The following is a 16100-nucleotide window of genomic DNA, read 5'->3' on the forward strand; positions in this document are numbered from 1 at the left end:
AATAAAAATCAGAAATTGAATATTAATGACACCCAAAACAGAAACTGCCTTCAGTTCTATCACAAACTGACAGCATATTGCAACTATAGTTTTATACAAATGCATTCGTGTGCAAGGTAGTTATAAAAAAATTTGTGGCTAATGTGGGAAATCGTAGTAGCAATTTCTGTGAAATTTTTCTGAACATTTTATCAAAATATAAACTTTATTAAAATAACTGTGGTTCAATTATGTTTTTAAACACTGAGACAGTTAAGTGATCTTATCATATTGAATAATTATGTACAGAATATTTCCTTAATGATTTCTTGATCTTCAACACCAGAGACATTAAGGAATGCATTTTTTACATTGGCATTTCTTAAAGCTATACTTCATTTAAAGTTGTAAATAAATATGCATAAAAAACCCAGAAAATAACAAAATGTATCATATTATTTACATGCTTGTTTGTCATTTGTACATTCAGATGTAGATCAGAATGAAGAAAGGTACCATTCTGGTAATATCTGGTATTCAGATGATAGTGGTAGCTCAGTACAGACAACATCCTGGTTCGGTTTACAGTAAAACTTATAGACAATACTAAAAAAAAAATAATAATAAATAAATAAATAAATAAAAACTTTTACACAATTAAAATGTAAAACAGCAAATAAAAAGTAAAATCCCGTTTGCAGAATGGATAGAATCATATTTGTTCCATAAAAATTAATATTTTGTTGAAAAACACAAATTGGCAATTTGTCCTAAAAATTCTATTCAAATAAACATACTTCTATTTAGTTCCTCCCATTAATCAATTAATGATATGTTTGTATGTATGATTCCAAAATAACATAAATTTAGCATACTTAATTTTCATGTTCCAGTTTTTATTAGTGGTCATGTTGTTTTGCAAAAAAAAAAATAGCATTTCTAATACAGTTTTATTTTACAATTGAAGGAGCAAAAATATATTGCTTGCTTCCTTCCTTCCTATGTGGAAAATTTTTTTTTTTTTTTTTTTTATGTAAACCCCAAACATAAGGTATTAGAACCTATAGTACTTAGTACCGTGCTTGGGTTGGAGGTTGAGAAGACGAAAGAAGATATTTGTTGACATTGGACTTTAACTTCTGTGGACTGTAATTTTCAGGAAATACATATGAAGGAAGGTTGTTCCAGAAAACGGCAGTTGAATGAATAAACGAGGAAGATGAAAAGTTGGTTCTATGAGTTTGAAGGTGGACAGTAAATGGATGTTGGCTGGTGGCAGCACGTGTTCGGACGGTTTTCAAAGAGAGAGCGGGAATTATAGAAGCCAATTCAGAAGAACAGTGCCCATAGAAGTATCTGTAGAAGAGGCATGCAGCAGAAACAGTACATCTATGAGACAGCGAGTGCAGAGACTCTGTTAGAGATGAATCATTAATTAAACTAATGGCCCTCTTCTGAATGGAATCAAGAAGCCTAAGAGTGGTTTTGGGGGCACCATCCCAGATGTGGAAACAATATTCCATTGCAGGGCGGATTTGCAATTTATACAGAGTGAGCAGCTGTTTGGAAGAAAAGAAACACCGAGAGCAAAAGAGAAACCCAAGTTTTTTAGATGCAGAGGAAGCAATATTTGTAGTGTGCTTGTGCCAAGAGAGATTAGAAGTCAGGGTAATCCCCAAAAGAGATATATCATTTTGCCTAGAAATCAGAGTGTCACTAAAGATAAGCATAGGAGCAGAAGAATCCTTTTTGCGAGATATAAGACAAGACTGAGTTTTATAAGTGTTAAAATCAACTAAGTTGTCTTTGCCCAACTGGAGAATTACCTGAAGATCGGCATTTAAGGAATTGGTAGCAGATTTTCGAGAAGTTGAAGCTGATTGAGCAGGGCAAGGTTTCTCAAAATGGAAAGTGGAATGCAATGTGCTATCTTTGGCAAAACTATGGATAGGATTTCCAGTCAATGGAAGAAGGTCATTAATATACAAGAGGAAAAGAGTGCGGGAAAGAACTGAACCTTGGGAGACACAGGCATTAGTGGAGAAGTTAGAAGATAGAGAGCCATCTACACTAACCCTCAGTGAGCAATCAGAGAGAAAACTGGATAACCAATTACTAAAAACAGTCGGCAAACCATAAGATGGAAGCTTGTTTAGAAGACCTTTAGGCCAAACACGACCGAAAGCCTTTGAGATGTCACGAGCAACTACTTGTGTTTCACCAAACCTTTCCATTGAATTAGTCTGTAAATGGGTAACATAAGCCAGAACATCACCAGTGGATTGACAATAACGGAATCCATACTGCCTATCGTTGATCAGACGGAAGGTTTCTAGGTAGTTTAAGAGTTAGCGGTTCATTGATTTCTCCATTACTTTAGAAAGAGTAGAAGTAATTGCAATGGGACGATAATTGGATGGGAGGGATTTGTCACCCTTTTTAGGAATTGGCTGGATATGAGCAAATTTCCAAGCAAAAGGAAAAACACCTTTGGAATAAGAAAGTGAAAAAAGGCGGCAAAGAATAGGAGTAAGTTTCGGAGCACAGGTTCTGAGAACAAGTGGAGAAATACCATCAGGACCTGGAGCTTTCTTAGCATCAAGATTCGTCAAAATCCTTCTGACAACTTTTTGACGTAAGACCACAGGAGGCATTGAATGGAGCATGTTGGGAATGGTGGGAGGCGTTTTACCAAGATCATTAATACATGAGTTGGAAGAAAAATGGGATGCTAGCAGGTCAGCTTTATCCTTGGCTGAAGTGACAACAGAACCATCTGGTTTGGACAGAGGTGGGAGCAGAGATGGGCAAAAGTTGTGGCCAATAGCTTTGGCAAAAGACCAGAATGCTCGGCTACCATTAGGGCAAAAAAGCAAGTTTTCTACTCTTGGCCTGTTCAAACTCTAGTTTGGACTGATTAATAACTTCTTTACAATTGTTGCGAGCTTTGGTGTAGGCAGAAAATGAAACTGAAGAATTAGAAACAAGCCAATTACGATATGCAACATTCTTCTCTTGAACAGCCTTAGCACATTTATTGGAAAACCAAGGTTTAGATAAAGGACGAGATTTTAAAGTGGAGTGCGCGATAAAGGATTCCATTCCAGCAAGAATAATTTCACTGACACGATCTGAGCAAACATTGACATCAGAAGTTTTGAAACAGTAATCCAACCAAGGAAAAGAAGTCTCGCAGGTCATCCCATTTTGCATTCTTGTAATGCCAAACAACATGAGGCTGGCAATAGCCATGAGATAAAGGTTCCATTGGAGAAGAGACAATCACCAAGTTGTGATCCGAAGTGCCTAAAGGACCTCTCACTTCGACCGTGCAATTAGAAGGGTTGTTTGTGAGAAAAAGTTCAAGTGTATTGATTGTATGATTAGGATTGTCCGGTATTCTTGTACGTAAATGAACAATCTGCGCAAGGTCATTAGTAATTGCAAAAGCCTCAACATCTCGACCAGCTGGGTCGGTGTGACTAGAAAACGGAAGTCAGCCGGAGTTGTGAACATTAAAATCACCAAGGAAAATTACTTCACTGTTAGGAAAGTTGGACTGGAGAAAGGAAAGTTGCAAAGAGAGGAAGTCAAAGAGCTCCAAGTGATTAGTGTAGTTGGGAGAACGGTTGAGACAACAGATGAATTTGACAAAATGAGGTAGAGAGATTTTAAGCCAGAGAAGATCAAAGAGAGGAGATTCCAAATTGCGAAGTCTCTGTCAGGGAATATCAGAACGGACATATATGCACAAGTACCACCTTTGAGGCGAAAGGAATCATACAGCAAATAATTTGGGCATCTGAGATGAGCAGTGATGAATGCTTTGCTTTGAGAGGCGAAACAAAAAAAACCTTGTTTAAAATTAGGTTATTAATCATAACTTTAAAAATAATTTTTATGTTCAGGTTTTTATTAGAAGTCATAAATTGCATTTCTATACAATTTTATATTACCACCAAAGGAGCAAAAAGATGTATTTCCTATGTAGAAAATGCTTTGCTTTGAGAAGAAATAAAACATGCTGAGTTTAAACTTACCTTATTTAGTACAGCAAGATTTATATGGCTTATGAAATAAATTAGTAAAATTTAGGACTATTTAATCTCTTGATTGATTTTTTTCCAGGTCCAGATCTGCGACAGGGAATATCAGAGTGGACATATGCACAAGTACCACCTTTGAAGCGAAAGGAATCATAAAGCAAATAATTTGGTCAACTGAGATGAAAAGTGTGTACGCTACTTGGACTCTCTCCAGTTACTGTCTGGCAGAGTAGAGGCAACGAGGTTACGAACCAGCTGATCTGGAAGCCCCCTAGAGATTTACCAACAGGTGCAGTCTGGTGGACTATCTAGTGGCGAGCCTTCAAACACTGTTTTAGAGCTGTATCCTCGAAATATAAGGACGATTGGATCTTGCCATGATGTTCTTCATAACCTCAAAAGACATCAACCATATTGCATGATGGAAGAGATGAGGGGGAAAGGGGTTTCCTGGAGCTTTGCTCTGGAGACTAAACACGGGTTCCACCACTTCAAGCCTCCATTGTATTGCACCAGTTGTGAGAGTCACCTGCTATTGCCTGGTAACACACAGAGGACTGGTTTTCCTTCTGGTGTGGGTGCCTAGGTGGTCACCTCCAGTATACAAAGTGACATATCTCAGGACTTGCCCAGGGTGACTAAACAGTCCCACAATCGTGAAGGTGCAAACAGAGAATTTGGCAGTCAGAAACAGACTGCATTTCACCGAAATTGGTTTCACTTGACTTGAGTGTCACCCGAACATCAGTTTCATCAGTGTTTTAGACTCCCAGGTAGCAAGCCCAGCTTGACATACCTGAGAGAATGTCTGTGGCAGCCTCAAGAACCATGCCTCAAGGACCAAGTCTGTGTATCTCTCCTCCCCACAAGCTAGAAGTTTTCCAACCTACCTAACACTGCTTTGATAGCATCAGCAAATCGCGTCTTTTCTATTTAAGCATATTCTGTCACTGTAGAAGCAGTCTCTTCTGTTAGCCAGCCCAGACCATACTGAGAAAAATTCTACACCATTGGTCTTGTACAATCTCTCCATGGCCAAATAATTTGATTTGGCCATAGAGAGATTGTGCAATATGTAAAATTATCATATACTCCCTCCTATTGTGTCTGAGCAGAATAGCAGACACTCTCGCACATAATCCTAACTCATGACTTTTTTCTCAGTGTTGTCCTGTGCTTTTTAAAAAGTCTGCAGATCTCCCACTCATCATTAGTGCCAATGTGTATAACATTATCACCTTTTGTGCCCTGATAAGATATCTGCTCTGTAACATCATCTAATTTTGCCCCTGGCAGACATACCTTAGTCCTATTCCACCTGTCCTTATTGCACACTATATTTCTCATTTTCCTGACAAGAAAGTCACTGAAAATAACTACTTGTGAGACAAGTGCATTCTGCCTTGGGGATTTCTACTGTTACCTGACGCACAAGTGCAAGCTATGGTGTTGAGTTGGACTGCTGAGAGCTTGATGGGTCTCCCATTTTAATTCCTTTGAGGGCATCCACCCTACTCTTCAAGGTCTTATAAGTGCCCATCAGAGTTGGTGCCAAATTTTTTAAACTCTGTCAAGCACACAAAAACATCCTCCTCCCTTGGCTGTATCATGTCTTGTTCCAGAAAGATTGTGCTATTTGTGCAGATTTGCACAATTTGTGCAAGACACAAGCCACAGCAACTTTGAGTCTGTTGCTTTGTTGCTCTAATCTGAGGCATGATATCCATTTAAATTCAATACAATTGAGAATACCATGCTAAACTAATATACTTAAATGCAATAACAACACTGTTCTATTCATATGCAGCGACAATATGTACGCTGGTGTACAAAATTTAGGGACCAGTCAGGTTTTCACCTGTAGCTTCTCATAGGAGTGGCCTGGATATGGGAAAAGCATACCAAAGGAACCTCGTGAGGTACAGAAATGATGAAGGAAACAACACTGACAACAACAACAAAAACAAAACGGTATAGAGGGACTTTATTCAAAATTGGCAACATAGCACTGGCTAATGTCAATGCTGGCTTTGCACTGCCTGTCCATACTTAGAACATGTTGTTGATAAGTTCTTGCAGTAACATTGTCCATTCCTCTGTCAGCACCATCTTCAGCTGGTGAACATTTTCTGGTGGGTGTGGATGTGCTGCTAGGCATCTCCACAGAGTGTCCCATATGTGTTCGATGGGATTTACGAACAATGTCCTCACTTTCCAAAAGCATATCAATAGCTGCAGTGCGATGGGGTATGGCGTTATTATCCATAAACATGAACTCGGGGCCAATGGCATTTCGGAACAGAAGCACATGGGGAAGGATTACCTCAGTACAGTACCGCCTTCCAATATCTTGAGTTGTGTACATCCATCCAAGATAACGCCTTCCCAGATGAGAATACCTCGACCGTCATATCGGTCCCTTTCAGTGATGTTTGCGGGGTGATACCGTGTGCCAACCCCTCGCCAGATTAGCTGATGTCCAAAATCGCTGCTGAGACAATCTACTCTTATTAATAAAGAGTACCTTAAGTAAAGATTTTGTGGTTATAACCTTTACAAATAGTGTTAGTCCTTAAGTTTTGCACACCAGTGTATTACACCATCAAGTTTACGTTATATGTATTACGCTATACTATTACCTTTGTGAATTATAAGCTAATTATAAAAGATAATAAAATTATCTAATTATTCATCAACCTACATGATTTAATCTTTCGACATTAGCATTAGTAGTGGCAAATGATGCAAGAAAGCAAGCTTAATTACAATTAAGCTACAACAATTTTTAATTATTAAAGGAATTTCATTTCTTAAAAAAAAATGGAGTAAAATTTAGACTTTATTTTTAATTAAGTTCTGTTTTTAATCATTTCCTTTTTAAATATAGAAGAAATGAAGAGAAATAAAATTCATAAGAAAGATAATTGGAGTTTCTTGACAAAGGTGACCAAAAATGCTAAGCCAAATCATGTGAACCTATTCTCGTTTCAAGCAGTTAAGAGAGGGAAAAAATAAAAAAATTAACTTACCGTGGATCATCTTTGATGACACAACTCTTAACAAAGGTCAGAAATTCATCACAGAAATTCATACATACTGATGCAGACCACAGGCCCTAATGACCAAGTAACAAGACAGTAACTTTTTTCTTTTGTAAACATACATATATACACTATACTGTTATATATAACAAGTTAATTTTAAAAACCTACATAATATATGATAATTATAAGGAAACTGCTAAATAATAAAGTATTGGAGACCAATACCATCGAGAACTGGTTGAATATACTATTATTACTAGTAAAGCTAAACTTCTTATTCTTTTACAAATATTGATATCAACATAGAAAGTATTGAGCATTATAGCTCTGGTTCATACTTTCAAATTCATTTTTAATCTCTCATTGACTATTTCATTTGCCTCCTTTCTCTCCAGGTATAACCTACTGATACACACAATTATGGGAGATTTTTTGAATACATTAGATTAACACTATGATACTCGACCAAAAGTTACCATATTTCTTTTCTAAAGTATTGCCTTCAAAACAACATCGTTCCAAATGTGTATGCACCATCGTTCCTTGCAGTGTATGCACCAATTCCAATGCTTCTGAATATATTCCTTACAGGCTATTTTTTAATTAGCCTGTAAGGAATTACAGGCTAATTAAAAAATAGCTGACTTAAGTAAGGGTTGCATTCCGTGGGAACGCTGCGCAAGTCAGATTTTACAGAAGTCGGAATTTCCCCCATTCTTGTGCAGCACTCGCAACTGTGCTCGCTGAATTGATCGAATTTAGGAAAAAAAAAAAAAAATGTTCAAGGACAATGTAAATAGAATTATTTGTTGTATTTATTCAATCTTTTATCTCATGTGCAGGAAAAATTACAAAAGCGTGCAATTTAAAACAAATTTCAAAATTATAAAATTACAAAAAAAGAGAGGAGATAGGCATAACATCAGTAAGTTTTACCTCTTGAGCATTGTTGCCAGAATCTATGTCTTCAGCAGATAAGTATGCCGCTGCGGAGATTTAGAAGGGGTTGGCCGCTCGACCTTACAAAAGAACACATTAATGGATGACTGGATGGTAGCTTTTTTCTTTTCATTGTAGATTTCTTTCTAGCAAGCAAGCATATCATTCACCCCTCTGTTAACTTTTAAGAATCGTTCGCTGTCAGAATCCATCTTCTCAAACCTAGCCATTGCCGATGTAATTTCACGAAATGCCATTGCCATCTCTCTGGTGATGAAGAGTCTCGGCTCCTCATTTGGTTCATCTTGAGCTTTGTCAGCATTTTCTTCTTTCACTATTGCTGCCTGCAAGTCAATAAGTTTTTTGTTAGATAATTGCTTCTCTTCTTCCTCTATTAACTCCTCCACATCTTTGGCATCAACCTCCAACTGAAGTAGATCTGCAACCTCTTCATACGATTCGTCTTTTTCAAATCATTCAAAGCCCTTTACGTGCTGTGGGCATATTTCCTTCCATGCACCATTTAAACAACTTTTAGTAATTTCTGCCCAGGCCTTATTAATGTTTAAGATGCCGTGGTAAGTATTGTTAAGATTTCCAAAAGTCTCAATTTAAAATTTTTCTCACCATCTCTGCAAACAATGCCTCAGCAAATGTTGTGTGTAAATAGTATGCTTTTAAATTCAAAATAACACCCTGATTCATATGTTAGATGAGTGAAGTCATGTTTGGCGGTAGAAATATGACTTTCACATTCGAATTGAAATCATCTAGTTGCATAGGATGTCCAGGAGCATTATCTAATAAAAGCAAAATCTTGAAAGGAACATCGTAGTCTTTACAATATTTTTCAACCTCAGGAATGAAGCAGCATTTAAACGAATCCTCAAAAAGAGATATTGTTATCCATGCTCTCTGGTTCGATCAGAAATGTGCAGGTAGGGTGGCTTTATTGATGCCCTTAAATGCACGAGGATTTCCAGAATGGTACCCAAGCAGTGGTATTAATCTGTAATCTCCCGCTGAATTAGCCTCAAGCAAGAGCGTGGCCCTATCTTTTGATGCCTTGAAACCTAGCATTGTATTTTCCTCTTTGGCAATGTATGTCCGATCCGGCATTTTTTTCCAATACGGAGCAGTCTCGTCAACATTAAAAATTTGCTGCGTTGAATAGCCGCCTTCATCAATATTTTTCCCCAACACATCACAAAATTTCTCTGCAGCTGCAGAATCAGCACTGGCAACTTCACCACATACTTTAACGTTGTGGAAACCAGCGCAATGCTTGAACCTATTAAACCATCTGTTGCTTGCCACAAACATGGGTTGGGGTTCGCCATACTTTCCTTAATATCTTTATAAATACTTGTTGCTTTTTCTTGAATATTCATTAGACTTAGGGGCACTCGCTTCTGAATCTGATTTTCCATCCATATTATTAACAGCTGTTCCATTTTCGATATAGCACCTGAACACTGTTTTGTGATCACTGTTGATCTTAAGTGTGTTGATCCCTTGACATGTTCTTTTATACGTGCACTGTCCTTTAAAATAGTATTCACTGTTGAAGCAGCGAGACCTAATTCCCTTGCAATAGATGACAAACTTTGTCCTGCTTCATACTTAATTATTTTCATCTTCATTTCTAAAATCACTTTTGTTTCGTTTCCTGGCACTACCACCACTTGCACTTTCTGTTGGTCCCTTTCCCTTCATCATTGTAATACACAAATAGGAATGAAGAGAAGTTTCTGAAAATTTGTTTTTTTATATGATTGAAAATTTCAGTGAAAGGGAACACATTTCACTATAATAGCGTAAAAACCCACACAATTCCAGTTATTGGGATTATCATAAATGCAATAAGATCGAGTTTACTACCTGTTTATAATTAGATGCACTAACAGAAAAGCCAAATAAACTGGAAAATGAAAATCTTTTTATTGTTTTATGGTTGTGACCGCCAGAAACGTGCTTTAGAAAAGTATCACAGAGGCATTCAAAATTAATTCTTATAATGGGAACATATGATAACGATGAAAGGGTAGTACAATTTCATTATAAAAATGACCTTTTAGAGAGATAAATAGCTTAGTTATATACGAAATTTTCGACTTCCAAGGACTTGGAATGAATTACAAAAAAAAAAAAAAAAACCTAATTTGTTATTGGGGTTCTGATGTTCACAAACTTACTGATGTTCACATTATGATATTTTCACAATACCTCCATGTATCGTACAGGAGACAAAAAAAGTTTCCCCAATTTTTTTAAGTTTGCACAGGCAGGCAAACATGTAAAGTCGAATTTCCATAAGTCAAGTATTACTTAATTCAGGGAGTTCCTGTAATTCGTATTCTAAATAATTTTCTCTGTCTGCAAATCTGTGCCCTTTCAAAGAATTTTAAGGGTAAAAAAAAAAAAAAAGAGCTAAATCTGGTGTGTAAGGCAGATGGGGGACCACAATGATGGACCCCAGTACAGCAAATTCTTGAATGGTAAGTGCCACATGTAAGAACATTGTCCTGATGCAGGTTCCCTGAATTTTTCTAGCCTTTGCTCCTAACAGAATTGCACAATTGCCATAGAATTGTTCTGTAGTATTCCATAATGAGATAAGTTCATTATGAAGTCAAGTCAAAAAATACTATATCGATGACATCTGATTGAGATTATTTTGCAATTTTGAGACTTCTCAATGGAAGGACTTTGTCCTACACTGAGAAGACTGGGCCCTTGTTTCTGGGTCATAGCCATACATGTTTGTCACTAGTAATGGTGGAAGAAATTAAGTGTGAGTCAGCTGCAGCATGTTGATGAGGGCCTGACATGTAACAACTCACTGTTCAGTGAGGATGCAAGGTATAAGGCCAAACTTGGCTAAAACATGTCACATTCACAAATATTGTGTTAAAATTGATTGACATGTCCCACAAGAAATACCTATATCACTAAGCAATTTTGCAGATAGTTGCACATTATTTATACAGGGCCAGGTGGGCAGGAGCAGCAGTGCGTAGCACACGCTTCTTGATTAGACCGGGGTTCGAGCCCGTCACCACCAAATACGGAGGATGTGGAAAGGTCAGAGAATGACCACCACATATCCCGGAGCAATATGGCCTTAGTTGCTAATGCTCCTAAAAACCAAATAACCAACCAACCTTTATACAGGGTGTTTCAGTTAAACGTTTCAGAACTTCTAAGAGGGGTAGGGTACATCCTGACAACTCGAAATCATATAGCAATGTGGGGTCGGAAATGCTTTCCTGAAGCGGTGTTGTACACAGAAGCACCATAAAGAAAAGAGACCGTAAGTGAGAAATCGGTTTAAAAATACATGAAAAGAAGCAAAAGGTACATGGATTAAAGTAAGTGTTCGAAGTTTCTTCCACGGGCTACAATGCATGCCTCACATCTCCAACGGCCGACCGGGCTAACCGAGTGGGTAAAGTACCTGCCCGGCAACCCAAAGGTCGCGGGTTCGATTCCCGCCTCGGGCTTGAATCAAAGTACTGCAAAAACCTTGGGAGGTGCAATATGGCCACAGAAGCCGATGCGCCAACAACTATCAAAAAAAAAAAAAAAAAAAAACCCATCTCCGACGCATGGACATCTGAACATTCTAGAATACTCCAGGCGAATTTCGAATTTCTTCGGCAGCTACTGCGATTCTTGCAACCACCTCCTCAGCATTGTCAACAGGGGTGTCATAAACTAGCGATTTCATATGACCCCAGAAATAAAAATCAAGACATGAGAGGTCGGGTGACCGAGCAAGCCAACGCACGGGACCACCACGTCCGATCCACTGTTGACCAAATGTGACATCCAGGTAGTTACGAACATCTCCGCTATAATGGGCAGGGGCTCCATCGTGTTGGAACCACATTGTCTGTTGCGTCGATGCAGAAATCTGTTCATCTCTCAAACGTTGTGGCAATACTTGCTGCAGAAAGATCAAGTAGATAGGTCCGGTTAGACGACACGGTAACAGGTCCGATGAGGTGATCTCCCATAATACCGGCCCATACATTGACCGAAAATCGAATCTGTGCTGCACGACGTCGTATTGCATGCGGGTTCTCGACTGCCCAGATATGGTCGTTATGCGTGTTGAAAATTCCTTCCCTTGTGAAGGATGCCTCATCGGAAAACAACTTCAGCAGGAAAAAGGGGATTTGTAGCACATTTTCCAAGGTACCACTGTGCGAAAGCAATACGAGGTGCATAATCCTCCGGTTGCTGTGTCTGGACACGCTGCACGTGAAACGGATGCATGTCTTGTTCTCGGAGAATCCTCCAGACGCTGCAATGGGAAACCCCGACTGCGTTTGCTAGACTTCGTGTACTCGTTCTTGTATTCCCCTGTACATGCTGCAGCACATTCTGTTCGACGGCTGGAGTCCGTGCTGTTCTTACCCTGTCCCTGTCAGCTCTTTCAAATGAACCTCTCTCAGCTAACCTCTGGTGCAGTCTTGCAAAGAAATTATGACTGGGAATATGCCTCGTCGGATATCGTTCGGCGTACAAACGCTGTGCGGCTGGCCCACTACAATTTGCAGCCCCGTACGCCAAATGCATATCGGCTAACTCTGCGTTCGTGTAATCATCCATCCTACTAACTTGGCGTTCTTGTTCAAGAAATTCGAAATTCGCCTGGAGTATTCCAGAATGTTCGATGTCCATGCGTCGGAGATGTGAGGCGTGCATTGTAGCCCGTGGAAGAAACTTCAAACACTTACTTTAATCCATGTACCTTTTGCTTCTTTTCATGTATTATTAAAACGATTTCTCACTTACGGTCTCTTTTCTTTATGGTGCTTCTGTGTACAACACCGCTTCAGGAAAGCATTTCCGACCTCACATTGCTATATGATTTCGAGTTGTCAGGATGTACCCTACCCCTCTTAGAAGTTCTGAAACGTTTAACTGAAACACCCTGTATATATATATATAAATATATATTTTTATGTAAATGTTTACTAGCTCTATCTATAAATAAAGTATAAATAGATGGCTGTGCTGCAATCCATTTATACTTCATATAAACAATCTAAAAAATTAAGTGGATGTTTACATTGAACTTTTAATGGCAGGTGGTGCTTTTTTTCATTGTAGAAGTCACAAAGTAACTTATTCTGTGTTAGAGTGAAGTATTTAGACATTCCATCAAGAGTAAAGGGCCTTTCTGATGGTAAAATTGAGAAATTTTTACAACTTTTTGAAGAAACTGAAGGAAAAAAAAGGAAACTCCTACAAATAAAATACTTTCCAAATAGTGTGATTGGGTTTAGGTTTCACCAAATGAACTAAAGGAGATTTTTGAAGTTATTATCAACATAGGTCTAAATGAAAAAAAGTTGATATAAAGAAATAGAGGTCTGAAGAATGGACAGACAGAATTAAATTTTTCAAGAATACATTTAGCAGGAGAGATTTCTGCAGATATTTTGGATGTTGCATCTCTGCCCACCCACAAAATAACAAATGAGGAATATAAGTAGGGCTCTAAAGTAAAAAAAAACATTATCAAATTATCCAGATAGAAGGTTTTGTAAATATTTTCTTCCAGGAAGAAATAATGTATTAGAGCTTTTAAACTGTTTTGTCATATTGTTTTATATATTAGCTGATGTAAACCAAAAAATAAATAATTTCTGAATATCACATTTCAAACTAGTCATTTGTTTGATTGATAGAGTTGGACCACATGGGGAAGACATGTTTATTAACCCTTTGCAGTCCAGCATTGAAAACAATGCTGGACTGCAAAGAGTTAATAAACATTAAACACAGTACTGAAACATTGCTATAACTATCACATTGAGGGGTGTGTGTGCATGCATGCACACGTATACATGCACTAAATAAATATACAAAAGAATACAAACCTCAGCCATCTTTGGTAATTCACAAGTGTGCATAATCCTCAATGTATGAACAATACCACCGTCATCTCTAAAGCCGCATATCACCTTTGGAATACCAATTAGGAAGGACTGTGCCCACCATTTGACAAGTTTGTATCTGGAAAAAAATAAATAAATAAAATAAGATTATAGAAAAAATACATACGTGCAGCGCTCCATAATACAATGTTAAATAAAGTGAGCACTTGGAGCTTCCTACTTAATGTATAATAAAAATTTATAATCTGAGTAGCAGTGGTAAAACTATGTACAATATAAAATTCAAAAATGATATAGATGCAAGTATTATAATGACATGAAGTCAGGGTATAGAAAGGAATAGGAGAAAATGAGAAGATTTATCGTAATTTTTTTTTAAAATCAGTTTTTAATTTAGATAAAAGAGTGCAGAAAATATTTTGGCCACTTTCAATAGCAATGTAAGATATATAGATATAAAAGTAATTTCATCTCTGTCTATTTCACATTGCATATTGTTTTCATATCTCTTATGGATAACATGAGCATATAAGAAATATGAGTAGTGTTTCTGACATCACTGTAATTTTTTTCTCAAAACGTACAGGACATCATTCCAAGCAGCATACAAATGAAAGTTCTTAATTATCAGTAACAGAAGAAAACAACAAAACATACTTTATCAATTTTTCTTTTATTAACATTATAACAGTTTTGAAACAGTTTAAAATTTACTGGTTTTGATTAAACAAAGAGATACATAATATTTCTGTATTCAATTAATTGCAAACTGTCACTTTTAACTTGAAGCACTTCCCATAATAGCAATCCACACAGGATTCTGCTGAATGCAGAGAAAAGTTTGTAATTTAATTATTTAATGCTTGCAGTGAAAAAGAAATGTTGCTCCTTTACTAATTTGCTGCTTTGGCCAAACACAATCCTGTATTAGAGGTTATGTTCACACAACTTTTGTTGCATGTTTCACCAGAAGTCTTCCTTCCATTCTCACTCTGCTTCATTAGGCACAAAGTTATTATACGAGGACACTTGTGATGTGATAAGGGCTCAAAAAGCCTTCCACTCTCACCCTGCTTCATTTGCCACAAAGCTGCTATATGAGGACACCTGTGATAAGGGTTCAAAAATACTCAAAACAGCTGTAATAGCAGTGATAATGGATTCACCTATTTTGGTGATGTTATGAATTAAAAATGTTAGTAATTTTAGGTAAACTTGTGGATAACCCGTGCTTTTTTTCCTACAGAAAAAAAAAAGGTGGAGTACTGTTGTCCTTGAATTTTTTTTTTTTTTTTTTTTTTGTGTAGGGTTGAGTGAGAGGGATTGACAAAAGAGGCACTAGATATGCAGGACCATACCTACACTTCTCAGGGCCCAAGGCACTAAGCTCCTGCAGGACCTCCCTTCAAAGATACCAGAGTTAAAAAAAAAACTTGCATATATAAATATAAAAAGAAAATTTTTACTTATTGGTAAACATTGTTTACACCTCTGGCCTTTAAGCAATAGAGCTGTTGCTGTAGAATGAATGAATTAAGAACTAAAGGGACATTCCACAATTTAGTAGTATCCGTAACACATTTTCAACCTACTCCCACATACTGTACAGAAAAGTCGTGCTGGTCAACTGCTTTCTTGTGTTCAGAGCCAGTGGAAAAGATTAAGGCATATTCCAGATGCGGATAATAAACCATGGTCAACCTGTGTTTCTACTGTTACACCCTATTAGAGTATTAGGAGAGAGAGAGAGAGTGATTTTCCTTTATTCTGGAAATTAATCTGTTCTTTCGCAGAAATGAGTCATCCACACTTTCAGTAAATTTCACCTCTCTCTGTTTACATGGTAGGTACAAGTGGGACCTAGTATAGATCAGGGCATTAAAAAAAAACCACTTTAAAAATTTGAGATTACAGAAGACATGCAAGCCTCCCCCCCCTCTATGGTGGAGACAATATTTTAAAAATTTAAAACATATCTTTTAATATAATTTTAATTAATGAATGTTAAAATAAAACTACAGATACTTAAATAACGACTGAAGTATTATATGTTAAATATAATTATTTTTAATTAATTTAATTATTTCTATTAGAACATGCAGCAACCTGGAAAGCAAGGTCTTGGGAATTTCAAGTGCTGGTATGGGTCATCATGGAACAAGTAAATACATGGGCTGTGT

The 16100-nt window shown here is 37.3% G+C and overlaps 1 protein-coding gene across 1 annotated transcript in view; it reads right to left on the bottom strand.

Moving 5' to 3' along the window:
• Positions 1 to 359: 359 nt before the first annotated feature.
• Positions 360 to 16100, bottom strand: part of LOC150085110 (decapping and exoribonuclease protein-like) — a 47603-nt gene continuing 31862 nt past the window's right edge. The window contains exons 4-6 of the mRNA XM_090375780.1: positions 13903 to 14038; positions 7055 to 7140; positions 360 to 585 (exon numbers count right to left, since the gene is read on the bottom strand). Of these exons, the coding sequence (XP_090231906.1) occupies positions 477 to 585; positions 7055 to 7140; positions 13903 to 14038 (331 nt within the window). The 3' untranslated portion in view covers positions 360 to 476. The remainder of the gene's footprint in view (positions 586 to 7054; positions 7141 to 13902; positions 14039 to 16100) is intronic.

This window comes from Mastigoproctus giganteus, chromosome 6 (assembly GCF_048544385.1).
Source record: "Mastigoproctus giganteus isolate SK-2022 chromosome 6, ASM4854438v1, whole genome shotgun sequence".
Taxonomy (NCBI): domain Eukaryota; kingdom Metazoa; phylum Arthropoda; class Arachnida; order Uropygi; family Thelyphonidae; genus Mastigoproctus; species Mastigoproctus giganteus.